The following is a 14191-nucleotide window of genomic DNA, read 5'->3' as shown; positions in this document are numbered from 1 at the left end:
TGGTCCAGAGCCGCAAACTCCCATCGCTATTTCAAAGCAAAACAAATTTTTCATTCCACGTATCAGATAATTCATCCAATTGGAAAAAGAGATCAAGAAATTTAACAAAGATCCGGAAATCCGGACCGACGGCAGCGGAATGAGTGTTCTGGAACAGCTGGGTGCTCTAGATATCGGTACAAATGAGCAGGTGGACGAAACGCTGCAGCGGATTGCCGACGAAGAGGTGGAGTCCCATGTCAATAAAACTCCGGTTGAGTCTTATGTGTTTCCTCCGTTTTAGGCAAAAGTTAACGAGAAACTGGAGTCGCTGCTGGCCAAACAATGCCAGATTGAGGCCAAAATGAGTGGCATTGGGCGATCACTCAGCCTGCTTCACACGGTGGACAGCGATTCCAACAAGCTGAACGACCAGATCGTAAACACTGCCCAGTTGGCCGAATCGGTGAGCGCCAAGGTGCGCCGTTTGGATTTGGCCAGGTGCCGTGCCTCCGAGTGCCAGCAGCGGGTGCACGATCTGATCGACCTGCATCTGTGTAGCCAGGGCGTGGTGAAGGCCATCGGCGAGGAGGACTACGAGAAGAGTGCCACCCACATTGCCCGCTTCCTGGCGATGGATCAGCAATTGCTGCGGCGCACCGCCGACGACGTTCAGGGCTCCATAACGTCGGTTAGCGATGCGGTCAAGACGCTGGAGGATGCCACCGAGAAGACCCGCGTGCTGATTGCCAAGCGCTTCGATGAGGCAGTCAAAGCCGATGATTTGGCCTCTGTGGAAAGATTCTTCAAAATCTTTCCACTAGTCGGTTGCCATCGCACCGGAATCGAAAAGTTCTCGCTCTACATTTGCCAAAAGCTGGCAAACAAGGCGCAGAAGGAACTAAGGAACGCCCAGGACATAGCCAAGGCGGAATCGCGCCTGCAATTGGCCTACGCAGATCGGCTGACTGCTATTTTGGAAAACTTCGCCAGGGTGGTGGAAGTCAATCAGCCGATAATCGAAGCCTTTTACGGACAAGCGTAGGTAGCTTAGTTATGGCAAAACAGTATCTCTTAAAATATGTAATTCTCCCGCAGTTCATCATCACTCATCGACATGGTGTCCATACTGCAGCACGAATGCGATACGGAGGTGAAGAATCTTCTAATGGAGTTCAACAAGAACCGGCAGATCCAGTACCGCAGCAAGCAAGTAAATGAATCCACTCAGCGGTCGGCCGGTGGCGGAAATCTCGGGAGCAACAGCATCCAAGCACTGGGTCATTATAGGAAACCATCTGGCGGCTCGGTGGACAAGCTAAATCCCAAGGAAATCGATGCCATTATAGCTGAAATAACCGTCATGCACGCCAGGGTCGAGTTGTACTTCCGATTTATGCGTCGGCGCCTACAGGCAAGGAGAAAAGGCTCTCACAAAATGGTTTGATAACTATTAGTATTGCAGGTACATGTGGAGACGTGTGTGCCGGAAAAGGAGCAGTTTGATATAATGGAACGCTATGAGAAGATCATGAAGAACTCCGATCTGCGCCGCCAAATGCAGGAAATTCTGAGCACCTATTTGCTGCTGGAAAGGTAAAATTCGGAAACTATTGTAAGCTGCCTAAATGGTTGTAATTGTATATATATTTTTAGATATTTCATGGAGGAGAGCGTACTGAAGGCCATCGGCTTGGACACCTATGAGTCTGGGCAGCAGTGTTCGTCCATGGTGGACGATGTGTTCTTCATTCTTCGCAAATCCATTCGCAGGGCTCTGACAACCCAATCGATAAACGGAACCTGTGCTGTGATCAACAACGTGGCTGCCTGCCTGGATGGTGATTTTGTGAACGCACTGAAGGCGCCCTTGAAAAGCGGCTATCCCTCGGGCTACATCGACTTGGCCCAGGCATATAATGCTATACAAACATCGCTGCAGCAGGGAAAACTACATTCCAGTGATGCCGATCGAGGTCGAGCCAATTTCTTGGTTCAGCTGAACAATGCCGACATATCGACAGAGTATATTGAGACCTTGTGTCAGACGATGGAACAGGAAATTGCTGGCACATTTCCACAAACGACCCAGGTGGAGCGTCAAATGCTGGACAGTTGCCTCACGGAACTTAAAGCTGTGCGGGACGCGTTGAAAGCCACCGTTGATTTTGGAATGCAGCAGCTGCGATCCAGTGTCATAAAGCCACGCCTTAATCCCTGGATCAATCAGTTCCTGAACTACAGTCACAATTTGAATGAGGTAAGTATCTGTATGGACTAAAGTATCTTTATGAGAACGCAATGCAATCTGTTTTTACAGGAGGAACTTGCTGCTTACGAAGCTGGGGAGACATTTGTCCAGTTCTTCATAGTGCAATTGGATGGACTACTTAACTCTTTTAAGAACTCGTTGAGTCCGCGCAACTATGATGCACTCGTTAGCATTTTGGCGACCGAAGTGACTATTCAATTGGAACGGGCTATTAAGAAAATCAGCTTTAATAGAGTATGTATCTCAGCAGGTCAAATTTACCTTGTGGAATTAGAATAATAATGGATTATGTTCTATTCAAAAGCTTGGCGGTTTGGTGCTTGATCAGGAAGTTCGTGCCTTGGGAAGTTATCTAACAGGAGCTACATCGTGGTCGGTTCGAGATAAGATGACACGTATATCCCAAATAGCTACGCTCCTCAATCTGGACAAGATTACGGAGCTATCGGAGTACTGGAATCCGGAGAATAACAAAGAGATGTCATCTTGGCATCTCACACCTAACGAAGTTCGCACATTTTTAACGTTAAGGTAAGAAAGTTTATTTAAAATATAACATTTTCTTCAGTTTATTAATCGTTTGTTTGTTTTTCAGAAATGACTTTCGTATAGAAGACATTAAGCGGCTACAACTTTAGGCAAAAACATCGTATTCATGCGGACGTATTATGACTGGCACTGAACCAACAATTGAAATCCAAACGCAAAAGCAGCTGCGAAAGCGGACCCAAACAAGAAGCTGATTTTACATCGACTAATAGTTGGATAAGGCTCGCAATTTGAACACCAAAACTATAAGAAAACAACGTTTTATTATTATACAATAATAACCCACTTATCCAAAATGTAAAGACATACCTTTCATTAAGTTGGTCGACTTCATCCTCTAAGTCATCAGACGGATCTTTCGTTTGGGTCATATGCGCAAACTTCTCACATATGCCAAAGAGTTTAAGAAGGGTTCCATAAATGGGATTTCGGTTTTGGCTCCCGGTGACATTCAATTGGGTCTCTGATTCGTTAAGCAGGAAGCAATGCGAAAGAACATTTGCCAGAAATACAGTGTGAGCCCTTTGTATAACTTCGAAATCACTCCTGCTCTTGATCACATTCATCAAAATTCCAAATTGACCTGTAACAAAATGTGAGTTATTTTCGATCAATTTCGTATTGCGCTCAAAAACTCACTTTCCAGCACATCAACTTGAATGTAATACTGCATGTTGTTCAGAAAGAACATTAGATAGTTGCGAAGAGTTATGATTTTGTTATTTGGAGGCACATCCTTTGCACTCTTCGCCCTCCAAGTCTGCTTGGCCCAGACCCTTTGTATTTCGTATTGATATGTTCGAATGATCAGTAAAAATCGGAATATATTGTTGTACCGCTCGATCGTTGTTGGGGAGAACAAAAGATTCAATGGCCACTCATACTCATATTTTAGACTGAGGCCTTGCAGAAAATTAAAGTCGGAGGTATCGTCTGGTTCAGACGTGCTTCTCTGGCAGATCAGTGAAAACTTGTCCAAGTCATCTGTGATTCCCGTGACAGTAGCTGCCAGCTGAGTATGAGTTAAAAATGTAAATCTAAAATACATATTTAACAACATTATGCGTAATTAGTACCTCAAATGATCTAGTGACGTTTTTAAAACGTTCTTCGCGATAAGTTTCCATGGTACCGACCATTTGGGAGCAGAACTCCAAGTAGAACTCTCCTCTGCCTAGCAAAAAGAAGTCCTTAATCAGTCCCATTTGCCGCTCCAGATCCACTTCGTTCACAGCGATCTCCGACAGCCGGGCGCTAACGTAATTCTTGATATCGATAATAACCTTCTCGAGGCGAAACACATTGATGGTGTCCTCGTTGCTCAAATCAACGACCATTTTGAAGAACTCGGACTCCCTGCCGCTCCACAGCTGATAGATATCATCTGAATCCAATTCAGCCAGTTTTGCCGCCAGTGGGTCGGTTTTGTTTTTAACTTTTACGTTGCGCCCCATTTTGAAGACCAGCACTGTTTGTCCCACGAACAGAACTTTTTCGGCTAAAACGATGGAGAAAAATCCTGGCAGCTGAGACATATTCACCTCATATTGCCATATGTAATCCTCGGGGTTTTTCTCTGCGCTCTGGATATAGATATGCTATTTATAATATAGGGTAAGGATAATCGCTTGTTAAGTTGTTACCAGAAGTGAGCAAGTGGCTGATTTGCTGAATGAGCTACCATCAACTGCATCCGTTGGGGTAAACTTAATAAAGAATTCCGAGTGGACATCGTCAATCACTCCAAACAACAGCCAGTGAGCCAGGCTGGAGAAAAATGCGTTCTTAACAGGCTTCATAATTCTGCATAATGAAGAGCATTTGGATTATGGAAACAAGGCGTTGTGTGTTGGCTATCACTTGCATCTTGATTGCTTTTTCCAGTTGAATATCGCCGTGCTCGCACTGCTGATGTAGATTGTGGAGCAAGACGCATCCTCGCAGATTCAGCACATGGATCTCTGTGATGAGATTACGCATGAAGACCAGAAGGGGGAACTTGGCGTACAGGGCATTGTAGACATATGAGAGCGAATTGCGCTCGTTACCCAAACAATACTTCTCCAGACGTCCGATCTCAGCGTAGTACTCCTCCAGAGCCATTTCAATGCCCTTGGCCAAATTGAGCAAGTAGTAACCATGCAAACTATCTGCGATAGAAATACACATTTGAAATCTTAAAAACACTATGCAACCTTCCATTTATACCTGGAAGTTCGCCATGTGTGTCGGACTTTCTTCCCGATGAATGGGTAAACTGCTCAACTTCTTGGTAAACCTTAATGATTTTTATAATGTCCATAAATATCTCCCGCTCGCAAGGATGTATGAACTGGTCAATGACTGTGGTTTCCTAGAAAGTTCGCTTGTAAGGCTTTCGAAATTATTTATTTCCAACGATTTTACTTACATTGAATGCCTTTATACCCAGCTGCTCCGGATTGTGGCTCCGGCAAGCCAATAACAAATCGTGTATCATTGTTTTGCTGCTTTAATTCGGTATTTGTATTTCATTTGCGCCAGATGTCCGACAGAGATGACACATATCCTGCCCCGTCCGTTATCGATAAGAACCAACTAATCGATAGAATTAGGGGCATTCCCTTCCCGCCAACTGATTGTGGTTTTAAATTTTAAAAATTCGCAGAACTGCAGTTAACTGAAACCACTGTGAGCAGAGTGTTCAGGTGAAGTTCTTGCAAAGTATTATCCAGGATAGTTGGCATCCTAGGACATCCACTGCACGACGATAAATAATACTCCACGAGGACATCCCCTTGCACCGCAAAATGATAAAGTAATTCGGCAAAGTAATAAAACAATGCTACAAATGAAGATAAAATGGAAACACAATTTGTTAAACTCTGTAAAAATATTTCTTTTTACTAAAGCGTCGTGTTTGCAATCAATTTTTCCTTTATACTTTATCGTAATCAATATTCGAATTACACGCCCATTCCGGCAATTCGGTTTCGTACTCCCAACCAACGCCCTGAAAATAAGATTTAATTTGAAATTAAATCTTTAAAAATGTATAGTTTGAAACTGACCTTGTATTTCCATGCATGCAAGTACATTATGAGATCCTTTGTGCCGGGGTCTCTGTAGTTTATCTTGCATTCAGAACATTGCGGATCCGAAGTTGTCTTCTTGGAATCAAAGGACCTGTCTGGTTCCTCATAGCACGTTTGGGTGGCAATCTGTGCAGTAGCCTATAAGCATTGTGTTCTCCAGACTTGTACAACTATTTTAAGTTACTTACATCGTTACTTGGTTCAAGGTTTTTTGAAATCACAGGCTTTTCAGTTTCACTATTAATAGGAGCCTGAACTACTGAGGGAGCCTCTACTACTGAAGTACTTGCTGCTACGTCTTTTATTTCCCCTGATACGATTTGATCTCCTTCCAAGCCCAACCAGTTTTCTGCATTATGAATGCTAATTAGGTTACTGATCAACTGTTCCTCGGTTATTCCACCGATATCTCCTCCTCTTCCTTTCAATGGACCGAAAACTTCATGGTTGTACAAAGGATCATTTGAAATGGGATAGCCTGTGAAATACGAGTGTTATAATTGAATGGAATTATCTGGTTGTCACTTACCCAAGAATTGTAAATGCACTCGTATTTGGTGCATTCGTCCTGTTAGTGGTTTGCACAAAACAATACTATCACTGCCCACCTCGCCGATTCTTTTAAATGTGGTCTTACAGTCCTTGCCCTTCGGTGAAACCTTACAAACACCTATTTTGTAGCTCACGACGTCGATTTTCTCATTGCATTCAACTATGCCACTACGAAAGATATGAAAAATAAGCAGATATATAAAAGATTAGATGCATTTTGGACTTACTCTGGAAAGCGTCCTTCAACGCGGCAAACGTATTCCTTTTGCACTTGGCGAGTTCGGATTTGCAGCTCCAATTCGCGGGCTTTTTCAGCAGTCCGTCCAAACAAAAGTAGGCCAGATGTGAGACGATCCAATCTGTGAATGGTTCGCAGGTTCTTCAGATTGTGCTCCTTGGCCAGGATGAAAACTACCGTGTTGTGTCTATATCTTCCACAAGGATGTACCTACAACATACGATTGTTATTAAATCAAATTCCTTCCAAATTAGTATACCTACCGGTATCGATGCCGGCTTATTCACAACCACAATATCCTTGTCCATGTACACAATCTTGATGGGCTGTGAAGTAACAGGGACTTCGTGTCTAGAATGCAAATGTGTGCATATTCAAATGAGATTTCCTGCTGATGCTTACCTATGCACCACATTGGCCAGCAGATCATTGTGCTTGATTTTATAGTCCTTGGGCACTTTCTCAGAGTTAACAGTCAATTTTCCCGCTTCCAGGCTGCGTTCATATTCCTCCGGCGGTGCGGCTCGAAATTCGCGGACAAATACATCCAGAATTTTCTCATCAACCCAACGTCCTTTGGCGAACGTGGTGAATGTGAAAAAATAAGGATACACCTTCCGCAGACCTATAGATTGCAATTTTATAACAGAATATCTTCTAAGTTGGTTTATTAATATGTTGGCCATACCATTCTCAAAATAATACGATGTTTCGTCGTATCTTTCATCGCTGAATCCAGGACGCTTCGTTTTTAGACTATTGGCCTCTAATTTTACTTTTTTCACATGCCCTTCGTCATCTGTGCTGCTAGCTTTTCGCTTTTCCGACAAAACTTCTTTTGATTGCGTTTCAGACTTTTCCTCTGATATGGATATCTGTAAGATAAACCACGACGGGTGGTAATAGTTTTTTAAAATATTTTCAGCTTCATTGAATGTCTTCTTTTTATTTTTGAGCAAAAACACCTTTAGTTCTTGCTTTAAACTGAACAATTGCTTACTATTTAGAAAATTCGTTTAGATTTGAGGAACTTCACTCTTGAAGATACAGAAAATACGAAAGCCTACCGTGCCAAAGTCATCATATATGTATCCTTATCAGCTTATCAGCTCTTAACACATTGGAGCCTTGTTTCCGGTGTTTGTGTGCAAACAATTCCTCGTTTTCATTCTGCAGCCCAAGCATAATTTTCAGACAGACTGTTTGTTTTTTCCTTGTTGCACACTAAAAGGAAAACAAAAACTACAAAATTGGCTGCGAACCAGTAGTATTTTGTTGGTTACTGGTCTACCAGCCAATATGTTCTAGCCAGGAAGCAAACATAGACAAAAGTCCATAATAAAACAGGTCTCTTGAGTTGTTTAAGGGTTATGCAAAGTTTAAAACTATAAAATACAAACATTTTTTATCATTTTTGTGCTGCCCTCCCTTCTCCACATCTCAAGTGCCATAGACATCATTGATTCTGCGTCGGTCCTCGTAGTTTCACGAAGCTCTACAGCAATTACCTTAAGAATTGCAATTACCTTAAGAATTGCAGTGACCTCTGATCCTGCAGAGATTATTCTAAAGCTGTTATCAGCTAACAATGGGTTTCGATAAGGTTTTTATATTGTTAGGCGGTGTTTTTAAGACTAGAGGAGCTAACTCCCTTGGGTACTGCTTCTTGATACACCCTGATTTCATCCGGATCAGCATCTTGGAACTTATCCAACTGGAGGATAATGACATGCTCTTCTTCCGTCGCCTTCATTGGCTCATGTTTCTGTTTCCACATGCTCTTGATGGCACATTTCCAATCCGTCCACACCTGTGCGCATAATTATCATACAAATTGGATATCATCGGCGGCTCCCCTCACTTGCCGCCAATTCGCATTCTATTTTTATCGCGCTTTTTTGTAAACAAACCCACGATTTTTCTTTTTCTTCACATTAACCTACATTGATAACAAATTCAACTTAGCGTTGCCAGATCAATTCAATTTGGCGCCTCGCAGATATCTCAACACATTCGAAAGTGCCATCTCTATGGGTTTTGTTCCCTTTATGGTCTTAATTAATATATATACTACACAGATTTTACATATTAATGCAATTGTTATTTTTATTTATTTCATAATTTTTTGTTTGTCCTTGGCTATTAAAGTCAACATAAATAATGCTTTTGATTGTTCCAAGTCAATATGCCACCATTATTATGCCACAAAAAGAAAGTTAAAATCATTAATATTACCTGTTAATTATAATTAACAGAGGGGATGCAATCAAACCTTATTAAAAAAAATAGGTATTGTGTCTGTGCAAAAAGCCCAACAAGAGTTTTTAAAGTGGCAAGATTTGGGAATATTTGATATGTTCGAATGACAAGGCTTATGTTTTCTTAACAACCACTTTTCTATACATTTATTTATTTAGTTAATTGCGCAAAGTGTGCCTGATCCGCAAAGCCACTTAGTCCACAGGCAGCCTATCTTCCCTTTTAATTCCTCAGTTTGATGGCGCAAGCCAGTGTCAGTGGAATGGAAAATGGAAAAGGAGTGCAGGCGACCAAGTCTTAGAGGGATTTTCCTCTTCCTGCAAACCAGTAACCGCCATCCGCGGCGGTTTTCGTAATGCGTGTTTACATGGTATTGTAAGAATTATAAAAACGACTGGCCCAAAAGGCGCATCGCGGAAACAATGAGGACCGCACTTAGGATACCCACCCGCCCGTAAGCACGAGGCACTGACACTAATAATTGCGGAAACATCACGACCAACAGACCAACTTGACAAAAGTAGCTCGTTAGGCAGCCACCGCGCGAGATGCCGGGACACTAGAAACCCACTGAAACCCCACCCAAAAAAGAACTAATTATGACAAATCCGTGGTAAAATATCTACGAAGGCAAGTGAAACGTGTCCGTCCATTCGTGCGTCCAGTTGGTCCCCACACATAACTTAACTCCTTGCAGACGACAACCTCGAGCTATTTCCCTATATACATATATATACATGTATATAATGTATATGCGTTTGTATACACTCCGGTTTTTAGTTTATTGATTAGTTTAATTAGCGAGAGAGAATTAGGAATGGGTCTGGCGCTTTAAGTGTACACTCTGGCTAAATATTTAAGGCCATTTGACACTGTCACGTACGTTGAGGTGGAGGAACCAGCAAACAAAAAGCCACGAAACTAGCATGCCTGTACCGGTTTTTGTGGGCCATTAAGGGTTTTGTCTAAAATCTGGTTTTTGTTGCACATCTTAGCAAAGCCCTAAATTTTTAAGAATCTACTGACGCCTAGGGGTGGCTTTAAATTTCTATGGCGGCCAGAACGTTGACTCTTCCACTGCAGGCACTGACTGCAGTCTCGTTTATTGGGGCATTTGTGACTCAAAGTCTCGTAAAAATGGCTTAAATCTCCAGGTACCAGGGTGCAGCTACTCCTCCTGGCTCCACCGCATGTTTATATACAATTTTATGACTCTCGAAACTTTAAGGTAATAGAATAAAACTGAAATAAACCCATTTCTTTCACTCACATGTGTGGGTGTCACGCAATGCTGTTTGAGCTTTCTTTCATTATTGTTATTAATTAGTTTGCAACTTACTTCGAAACTTTTTCTGAAGAATAAATACAAAACAACACTTTAAGCTTCAATCAAAAACCTAATTTGCCTCTAGTTTATTACGTCAATTTAGAATTAAACTACTACAGTATGAATGAGCTTAGATATGAAGAGCATTACAACAATTGAAATTGTACCTAATTAATTGTTTAAATTAATGCAGCAAATTGCATTTGCTACTCCCTGATTAGCTTTTTAATTAAGTTTTAAGTGTGCGATTGGAGCTGCTGCATTGAAATTTCCCTCGACACCAATAATACTGCATAAGTGAGGACAGGAATCCGAATCCACACAATTTGCGAGCAGACCGGACTAAATTGTTTTGGGCATTCGATTCCCCCAAGATAAATATGCTCTTTTACTAGCTGCGAATCGGTCAAAGTTGGAGAAGTGGTCGCCAGCCGCGGATTCCTCGCTATAAAGCGGGTAAATAAATGGGAATTAATAATGGAGGGCGACACGCCAGGGTAAACAAATATGCATTCAAGTGCATGAACAAAACGGCATTTAATCAAGTTCAGCTGGATTTTACACATAAATATATTCCTGAATATACAATATATTTCTAACATTTCTGTAATGTTAAAAAATTATAACTATACAGTATATAATTTTAAAAATTTAGTTTTCTTTTTTATAAATACACAAGGTATACTCAGCAAACAATGCGGATCATATGTAATTATATATTGTATGATATCTTGATATATAATAGTAACCGGATCTATGTACTTAATAGAATGTCTTATCTTATCACTACTCACCGGTGGATCTTTGCTTTCAGCTGGACTACCATCCTTGTCGTCTGGACACCACACGCATTCGGGGGAATCTTCCCGATCATGGAGATTGCCATCCGAAGTGGGATTTGTGTATAGCATATGGCGGTGCAGGAATATGTTTTCCACGTCCACGGATGAGGCATCTCCATGCTGGGTTTGTGCATTTCTCAAGAGTTTGGAACTCTCCATTTTCAACAGCCACGAGAATTGTTTATAGTTTTTGATTTGCGGCCAATTTACTAGAATATCTAAGCAACGCTATAATAATAACAACAAGTTAGTCAACACGTGCGCAGATTTCAGTTTCAAACACAAAAACACTCTGCTTTATGCGATGATTCAATTGAATGAGTTAAATGTTACTTTAATTCATAACACAAACACCACTTGCCAAACGAAAAACGTCCCTAAATTGCCGCAAAAACCGCATGAAAATTACGTTTTTATGCCGAAAGCAAGCAAAACCAAAACATTGCCTATCGATAAGCGCGCGAACCACTGATTCGCGCCGATTGAACTTCATTAGGGGTATTTGCACGGAACTTACTGGTTTTTCAAAGCCACTCGAAACCGTTTTCGAAATGCTGAAGTTCAAGATAGGATATATGATATTCGTTAAACTAAAGATATTGCGTGAAAAACCAATACAGATTTAAATTGTAACAAAATGTAAGAAATCGCTTCCACCAAAAATGAGGCAGTCCTGGGATAATGATAATGGCTTAACGTTTTTGAAACCTTATCTTCAAGCTGTTTAAGTTCTTTTAAAATAACACCCAAAATAACAAGCACTCGAATTGAAAATCCAAATTAGCAGCAGTCATAAAGAAGTTAATTTATAACTGCCTGCAATATCGCAAATAATATACGACTCGAGTTGGCATTTATCCAGCCTTAAGGCTTAATTACATTAACGTGTGTTCCCATATTTGGTAACTGCATACATGTGTGCGAACATGCATGTGGGAGTGTAATCGGAGGCCCAGCACACCTTTCTATATATATATACATATAAATGTTATATACAGGTTGGTAAGAGATCTGTGTTGTTTATAAACACGCGCATGATGGGCATGTTTAGAGGCAAAGCTTTTCTATGAAAGCGAAAAAAAACGCGATGTCGTCATTTTTAGTTTTGTCCAGGCGAAAAGTCAATTTAGAACAGTAGCTCAAATGTGTAGGTGTGTGTGCGGGCTCACACACACACATACACGAATGCGGATGGGAGAAATTTAATGGGTGAGCTAGCGCACACCTACAAAATATCGTGCTGATTTAATCACTTTCTTCGTTTTCACAAACGAACGTCAACTTCTCGCACACCAACACACACACACACACACCTAGTCGCACACACCCACACACACCAACCCCTGTTTATTCAGGATGAGCCCTATAGCTTTTTAGCCATATAGCCATATAGCCCCATAGCCAGTGGCCATTAAATGTTGCCTCAAATGACGGGCAAGCCTTTTCTTTGTTGTTCGCTTTCGTGACCAACCGCGTTTCAAGGAGACCTCCACTCCACTCCACTCCATATACCCGTAGACCATGGCGTCGGGATCTGAATGGAATGGCCCGTGCGAAAGTGGGTGAGTTTCGGAAAACAAAAGTCACGCAGTCAAACACGCAATTCGCGGAGCCTTAGCCCAAATTTGATCAAACATAATGCCTTCTGTATTTTGGTTAGTTGCTAATTGGAAAAAATTATTAAAACTAATCCAACTATCTTTGAGTTGTTTCAATAGTCCTTGCTTATCTAAGGATCAACACGAGCTCGCTTGATTTAGCTTAATTTGTTGCCTACTTTTTGGCGCTCAAAAACATGGAACCAAACTTACAAGGATAAAGTTGCTTAGATACTGAAACAAAAATTATGTTTTTTTAGATTATAATAAGAATTTCTTCACTTCCACAAGATCTACGTTACGAATTTCACTTTTGGTGAATCAGATCTTTTATACTTTTGTTTCGCTCATCATCAGCCTCAACATTCTTTTGTTCATTTTCACTGTGTCAATCGGAAAAGGCAAACGCATTGTTTTCAGAATATATGTACATTCATGTTGGTATGTAATTTTTGAGGAATTCTTTCGAATGATTATTTGGTGCAAGTCGTAACTGATATTAGAAGGTTGTGGCTGCAACACCAGAAGTATGATTTTGAATATGAAATTGCTTCGAGCATTCCGAAAAAGTGGATTTTATACGAGTAATTGTGGGTGTGCCAGAGGACACTTACCATTTGTTTAGGGGAATTGTGTCAAATGGTCCCTGTGGCTTTGCACATCAGTGAGTTGATAGAAAAATTCAAGAGCAACTTACTCGAAGTCCTATAGAATTAAGCTGACCACTTACACAATTTTGTTTTTGAAGAAGTTCTTTACAAAATTAAAAAGAAGATGAATTGCTAAATTTCGTATGTCATAAAACCATTGCGATACTAATTTCTGGCCTAATTTGTAAAATCCTTTTTATTTTACAAAAATGCTAATACAGTCATGTTGGAATGTGTTGCAAGCAGGCAATCGCATGTTGCATGTTGCAGTTCCATTTCGAGTGCAACCACAACCAAGTCGCCCGACTTTTTATTTGAACGCGAAAGGTGAATTTTGGATTAAGGCCTTAAACCACAAAAATTAATCAAATTAATGGTTAATTCAATGGTTTTGGCAACAATTAAATGCTTTACCTAAGTAGGTCTTAATTGGTGCACTTCGAAATAGACATTCTAATAAAACGCGTAATTACTCGTCAAAGTATTTTATTTTAGTAATTGAATTATTTATTTATTTATTTTGCTGTTTGGCGCATGAGACAAGATTTTTAATTATAAGAGTTCCATAAACTTGATTTTAAATTATTTTAGAAGAAATACTGCTAGAAAAAAAAAACTACATTTCATGTAATTTATTGACAACTTACCATTGCATCAAACAAGTTACAAATTCACCACTATACAGTGGACCAAAAATGCATTTTATGGGTAAGAATAAAACTGTTTGGGAATAATATATTTATTATAATGTTAAAGTTTTTAAATTTGTTTTACCATATTGCAAAACCGGCTCGAGATTTTCGTAAATTGAATCAAACATTTAAACACCTGATCCTACCAAACATTTTAAA

At 40.6% G+C, this 14191-nt stretch overlaps 3 protein-coding genes across 6 annotated transcripts; 1 reads left to right on the top strand and 2 right to left on the bottom strand.

The window, feature by feature from the left end:
* Nucleotides 1–14: 14 nt before the first annotated feature.
* Cog4 (Component of oligomeric golgi complex 4) lies at nt 15–3099 on the top strand. The gene is made up of 8 exons (NM_135569.4): nt 15–226; nt 284–1020; nt 1078–1393; nt 1445–1575; nt 1636–2239; nt 2300–2485; nt 2556–2782; nt 2847–3099. The coding sequence occupies exons 1-8, from the start codon at nt 140–142 to the stop codon at nt 2887–2889; spliced, it is 2331 nt and encodes a 776-aa protein (NP_609413.1). The 5' UTR covers nt 15–139; the 3' UTR covers nt 2890–3099.
* Grip75 lies at nt 2780–5342 on the bottom strand. The gene is made up of 8 exons (NM_135568.4): nt 5211–5342; nt 5009–5153; nt 4665–4950; nt 4444–4603; nt 3877–4383; nt 3440–3812; nt 3110–3383; nt 2780–3043 (listed from the first exon to the last, which is right to left on the bottom strand). The coding sequence occupies exons 1-8, from the start codon at nt 5277–5279 to the stop codon at nt 2905–2907; spliced, it is 1953 nt and encodes a 650-aa protein (NP_609412.1). The 5' UTR covers nt 5280–5342; the 3' UTR covers nt 2780–2904.
* A 319-nt stretch (nt 5343–5661) lies between these two features.
* Nucleotides 5662–11564, bottom strand: RluA-2 (RluA pseudouridine synthase 2). Of its 4 annotated transcripts, NM_001201853.2 has the most exons (10): nt 11454–11564; nt 11045–11320; nt 7353–7539; nt 7067–7289; nt 6928–7015; nt 6654–6874; nt 6404–6594; nt 6063–6352; nt 5851–6012; nt 5662–5792 (listed from the first exon to the last, which is right to left on the bottom strand). In NM_001201853.2, exons 2-10 carry the CDS (start codon nt 11249–11251, stop codon nt 5718–5720), a joined length of 1644 nt encoding a protein of 547 aa, NP_001188782.2. In that variant the 5' UTR covers nt 11252–11320; nt 11454–11564; the 3' UTR covers nt 5662–5717. The 4 variants fall into 4 exon arrangements, with proteins under 4 accessions (NP_001188782.2, NP_609411.1, NP_001188783.1 ...); NM_135567.4 differs by having other exon boundaries at nt 11045–11564; NM_001201854.2 differs by having other exon boundaries at nt 5851–6000; nt 11045–11564.
* Nucleotides 11565–14191: the final 2627 nt, after the last annotated feature.

This window comes from Drosophila melanogaster, chromosome 2L, assembly GCF_000001215.4.
Source record: "Drosophila melanogaster chromosome 2L".
In the NCBI taxonomy this organism is placed as follows: Eukaryota; Metazoa; Arthropoda; class Insecta; order Diptera; family Drosophilidae; genus Drosophila; species Drosophila melanogaster.
This window is presented reverse-complemented; position numbering and strand designations above follow the sequence as displayed.